General features: G+C 49.7%; 1 protein-coding gene across 1 annotated transcript in view; it reads left to right on the top strand.

The window, feature by feature from the left end:
- PLEKHG4B (pleckstrin homology and RhoGEF domain containing G4B) overlaps positions 1–5,560 on the top strand; it is a 77,543-nt gene extending 71,983 nt beyond the window's left edge. Inside the window, 2 exon segments of the mRNA XM_030813853.1 lie at positions 3,593–3,754; positions 4,085–5,560. Coding sequence (XP_030669713.1) covers positions 3,593–3,754; positions 4,085–4,404 — 482 coding nt within the window. The 3' untranslated portion in view covers positions 4,405–5,560.
- Positions 5,561–6,000: the final 440 nt, after the last annotated feature.

Below are 6,000 nucleotides of genomic sequence, written 5' to 3' on the forward strand. Positions count from 1 at the left end.
GTACGCATCCCCATCTGAGGATCTGAGGCTTTCTTCCCTTTTCTGTGGGGGGACGTGAGGATGCCCTGTGTGCTTAGGAAATTGTACGCATCCCCATCTGAGGATCTGAGGCTTTCTTCCCTTTTCTGTGGGGGGACGTGAGGATGCCTGTGTGCTTAGGAATTGTACGCATCCCCATTGAGATCTGAGGCTTTTCCCTTTCTGTGGGGGACTGAGATGCCTGTGTGCTTAGAAGTGAATGCATCCCCATCTGAGGCTTTCTTCCCTTTTCTGGTGGGTACCCCCAAAAGGTCACATTCTACCATTTTGTCTCAATGCACAAAGTTGCTTCTCCTGACACCTGCCTTCAATTGACACTTTAGTGCAGCAGGTGTGGACCATCAGGAAACGCCCTCTCCCTGGCACTGGCTCCCAAGGTACCACTTTTAGAGAGGCAGTGCGAATACGCCGAGCCATCACCCGACATTCCCAGTGGGTGGGGGAGCCTCTCCTGCCCGCTCATGCCTGTCTAACTACCTGTAACAGCTTCGATTATTTGAAATGTTGTATATCCTAGCATTTTGGTAAATTTTCCATGTGCACGTGAAGAGAAAGTGTGCTTTGTAGTTGTTATTGCAGAGTTCTGATCATGTTTTGAAAATCGTGTTGTTCGGATTTTTTATATCCTTATTGGCTTTTTGGCTGCTTATCACTTACTAGGAAAATTATGTGAAAATCTCCCATGATGATGTAAATTTGAATTTGTCTATTTTTCTTTTCGTTCTGTCAATTTTTGCTTCCTATGTTTTGAAGCTAAATTATTAGGTGCATAGTAATATAGAATTGCTATATCTTCCTAGAAACAGAGCCTCTTTTATCATAATGAAATGCATCTCTTTATTTTTAGTAATGCCTTTTGCCTTAGATCTACAGTTGTCCCTCTATGTCCACAGGGATGGGGTCCAGGACTCCCCCACGGATACCCAAATCTGCAGTTGTTCAAGTCGCTGATATAAAATGGAACAGTAGTTGCATAGAACCTACACACATGCTCCTACATACTTTAAATCATCTGTAGATTACTTATAATCTATAATACAATGAAAATGCTTATAAATAGCTGTTATATTGGTTTTTTATTTGTATTTTTAACTTTTATTGTTAATTGCTTTTTGTTCAAATATTTTTGATCCTTGGTGGAACCTGTGGATATGGAACCCCAGATACAGAAGGCCAACTGTGCTTCCTATTAATATAGCTATTCCAGTTTCCTTTTGCAAAGTTAGTGTTTACATGACACATACTTTTCCATCTTCTTACTTGGAAATTTGGTGTTCTTATATTTGAGGTACATCTCTTGTAAAAAGCATATGTTTGATTTCGCTTTTTCTTTTTATCTAGTTTGACTATCCTTGTCTTTAAATTGGAGTAGTGTGTTTACATTTAATGTAATTTGGATATAAATCTAGAGTATCTTACTCTTTGTTTTCTACCTATTTGGTGAGAACAGGGGAGAGAGAGGAGGGGAAGGCCATGGAGGGTGATTGATGGGCAGGTCCTTGCACACACCCTCTGGAAGACAGGCACACTGAGGCACTGTCCCACATGCTGAGGGACCCCCACATACTGAGGGACCTGGGTGTTTCTCTGCCAACTCCTGTCCCTCATCGTTGAGGCTCCTCCTGGTGTGTGAACCACCTGATGCTTCTGTCCCATCCACAGGAAGGCGGGGAACACCCCCCAGGCAGAGAGACCTGGGCAGCCACCGCCATGAATGAGAGCTATCTGGCTGCCCCCAGGCCAGCTATGCTCTGACGGCCAAGCATGGCGGTCCTTGCCTGTGTCCCAGCGTGTGGTTAGTTCTGGAACATACGATCACTTCTCCTGCTCTGCTCTCTGCACTACACCTGGAACTCCCGATTACACGTATGACCTTTTTACATGTTCCTATGTTTCTCGCGTGATTTCTGTGTTTCGATCACGTCTTCCCTGCTTCCGTTTGCGTGTTTTCCACTCATCTTAAAGTTCATTGATCTGCTTTGCTATTAAACCCACTTATTCCGTTATTGGTTTATTTTTGATATGTAGGTTTGCGTTTGATTCCTTTTATTTGATGGATTTCGGTTTCCTTTTGAGACTGTCTGTCCTGTGATCTACTTCCTGCCACATTAATCCTGGTTACCTCCACGGCCTGTCTGAGACGTCCAAACCTTTATCTCGTGGATGTTTAATTATCTGGGGTTTTCCTCGGCCTTTCCTCATTTTGTCCTTTCTCCTGGTGTGCCTGATAATTTTTTTATTAAGTAGTGGATATGATGTAGGAAATGTGTAAGGATCATCTGAGGCCCGGGCTGGTGTCTTCACCTCCAGAGGATTTATTTTTGTGGGCAGAGAAGGGGTAGGTCATCTGAATGTACTCAGGGGAGGGGCTGCATGAAGTCCGCCTCAGACCTTTGGGCAGCTGATCCAGCTTCCATTTGTCCCACTCTTGGCAAAGTCCATGCTCCCTTTCCAGGTCCCCGCTGAATGTCTGGGAGTTTCCCAGGCCCTTCCTCCCTGGCGGTCCTCAAATTCCAGATTTTATCTCCCCACCCTGTGTGTTTTCAGAAGCTCTCAGCCTCCAAGCTCTAAGATGAGCTCTCTCCTCATCGGCCACCAGCAGCGCCCTGAGGGGTAGAAAGGTGTCGACTGTCCAGTGGCCTGTGAGTTCCACATCTGCCCAGGACGTTGGCCCTTTGAGGCTACATTGCCTTGTCACCTCCAAAAAACCTTCAAAAACTGTGTCCAGCTTTTCTGGTTGTTCTTGGCCACGGGCTTGGATGTAAGGTACACGAGCAAACCCACTGCAGCCAGAGGAGGAAGCCGTCCCACGTCCACGCGCACACTGGGCAGCCACACTCGGCCCCTTCCCTGCAAGAGGGGACACTCGCTATTGATGAACCAGCTTTGCACAGTACCTGTTGGTGAAGATGATCAATTACTCTGTGACTGCAGCACACACACACTGCACTTCTTCCCGTTCTCCCAAGACTCTGGAAAACAATTCTTACTATAATATTCTTCAGTATAGGCATTAGGACTACATACATGCAATTACGTTTTCTATCCTCATACATTTTCCTTACAATTAATATCATTTTTTTCTTTGCTTAATTTGACCAAGGGTAAGTTCATTCCCAACCTCTCACCTTATGCTTAGCTCTCCTCTCCATATTCAAACTCCTAGAAACCTGTTGCTTTTGTCTTTCCCATGGACATGGCTCCCAGGACTCTGACCCCTGCTCTAATTGGGACCTGCTGTGTGGCCCTTCCCTGCTTACCAGCTAACAGGGACCCTTCCTCACCCCCAGGTTGGACACGCCGTTTCCAAGGCCTCATGGCTTCCTTTTTCTTGGTTACTGCCTTGGGCTCCCTGGGAGAGATCTCCATGATGCCGAAAACCGGAACAGCAAAGCCTCAGTACCCTGGCCCCCCGTGCCCCTCGTGGGGCAGGGTGGGTATACCCTGTACACCCTCCTGGTTTGGGCTGAGGGCATTAGGGGTACCGGGCATCTTTGGGGTGGCATTAGCCCCCGAGTTGCTTTGGAAACTGTCGTACTTTCTTCTGTCTTAGAACTCAGAATCCAAGAAATGGCATCCATGGGGATAGGCAACCAGCCATTCATGGACGTCAAGCCCGGCGACCAGGCCCCTGACTGTGCAGTGATAAGCGAGCTGGCTCCCAAATGTGCAGTGATGGGCTACCGGGCCCCCGACAGCATCGTCAAGGGCACAGGTACAATGGCCTCGGCCCTGCCCTCACTCGCCCTGCAGAGGGCACTGGGACTGTTATCAAGGGCACAGGTGCGGTGGCCTCAGCCCTGCCCTCACTCGCCCTGCAGAGGGCACTGGGACTGTTATCAAGGGCACAGGTGCGGTGGCCTCAGCCCTGCCCTCACTCGCCCTGCAGAGGGCACTGGGCCAGTGGCCAACACGGTGGGTTGGATGGGCATGACTGCAGTGGCAAAGCCTGGTCGGCCTTTCCGAAGACTCTGATCCCATTCCTGAACCTGGGCTGCACTTCTGGAGCGGAAGCCAGCCCGACCTGCTTTCTGTCCGTTTTCAGAGTCACAAATGACAGGGTCCACAGCAGTGTCCTCCTCTGACCATGCCGCCCCCTTCAAGCGACCACACTCCACCATCTCAGACAGCAGCACCTCCTCTTCTAGCAGCCAGTCCTCCTGCATCCTGGGGTCGCTGGGCCTGCTTGTGTCCTCCAGCCCAGCGCACCCGGGCCTGTGGAGCCCTGCCCTCAGCCCCTGGTCATCTGACATCAGAGCCTGTGTCAAGGAAGATGAGCCAGAGCCAGAACTGGAGACGGGCACCCAGGCTGCAGTGCGTGAGGGGGCTCCTGCTGTGCTGCTGAGCCGCGCACACCAGGCCTGACGACTGTCAGGGGGGCAGTGCCCATCGCGTAGCTGGAACGATACATAGGGAGCAGCACGCCAGGCCTGATGACTCTGGGGGTGGCAGTGCCCATCGCGTGGCTGGAACGATCCAGAGGGAGCAGCACAGCAGGTGTCCAGGTATTTCCCAGGATTTTAGACACTCCCTAACATTTTCAAACAAATTTAAAATTTTGTCTTATTTAAAAAACAAACCTTCCACTTCCACCCAAGACAACATCATAGGAAACAAGACCTAAAACAAGACAAAAAAAGACTAAACATGAAACAAAAGATGTCAAGACACAAGACGTTTGGCAACAAAGGACCGCGATCCCTGAGAGACAGGAAAACGGGAGGTGAGCCCAGTGATGGCCTCAGACCTCCCTCTGCCTTGAGAGTTTGCAGGCCTCAGTGCAGGGAGGGGCCCAGGAAGAGCCCAGCAGCCTCCGTGAGTTGAAGAGACCAAGTCAGCAGGAGTTTGCAGGTCAGAGTGCCAGAGAGAGATGCCTGCATGGGGAAGGACTCACCAGATCAGCCCCTTAGCACCCGTGGGGTGCTGCCCATTCGCACACTCAAACAGGGAGGCTACCAAGGCTGGGAGCAACCTTTGAAAAGACCAAAGATCAATTCCTCGTACTCATGTGGGCTGGGGACAGGACCCACTCCCACCAGTCAGACCAGGAAAACTCCCAATCTGTGAGCATTAGGTGGAGTTCTCAGAAAATCTTGCCTCAAGAGTGGAGATAATTAGCCCTAGACTGAGCCCTGCTCCTGACTCACCTACAAAATCATAAAAGCAAGACCTAAAATGATCAAACTATTCCCAGATAATTCACTCCATCCCAGAACAAAGCTCCAGATGATCTAGGGGTTACCAAAGTGTCCGCACCCTACAAGGTACGGTGAACTCACAGTGCCTGACCTCGCAGTGCTAGGCATGCAGAGGAGAAACCAAGGGCAAACATGCCAAGGAGAGTCGCCTGGCAAAGCCAACCACCCAGAGTCGGCGTCGGTGCTAGAATCACAGAACTCAAACTGTGGCTGAAACCGCAGCCCAGGCGTCCAGAAAGTTAAAGTTAAGAACCTGTAATCCCAGCACTTTGGGAGGCCAAGGCAGGCAGATCACGAGGTCAGGAGATCGAGACCATCCTGGCTAACACGGTGAAACGCCATCTCTACTAAAAATACAAAAAAATTAGCCGGGTGTGGTGGTGGCTGCCTGTAGTCCCAGCTACTCAGGAGGCTGAGGCAGGAAAATGGCGTGAACCCAGGAGGCAGAGCTTACAGTAAGCCAAGATCATGCCACCGCACTCCAGCCTGGGCGACAGAGCAAGACTGTCTCAAAAAAAAGTTAAGAAATGACTTAATGGAAGAGATTCAGTAGACCCAGACCGGCCTTACAGGGATGAGAAACTACAATATTGACAGTGAAACACTATGCTGGATCGGGTAACAGATTGGATTTCACAGAAGAGACCATGAGGCACCTTGAAGATGCATCAGTGGAAGCTACTTGCATTAGCTGGGCCTCCAGAGAGACAGAACCAATACGAGATAGCTAGATATATATACAGACAGATAGATCAATAGATAG

Source organism: Nomascus leucogenys, chromosome 6, assembly GCF_006542625.1.
Source record: "Nomascus leucogenys isolate Asia chromosome 6, Asia_NLE_v1, whole genome shotgun sequence".
Lineage (NCBI taxonomy): Eukaryota > Metazoa > Chordata > Mammalia > Primates > Hylobatidae > Nomascus > Nomascus leucogenys.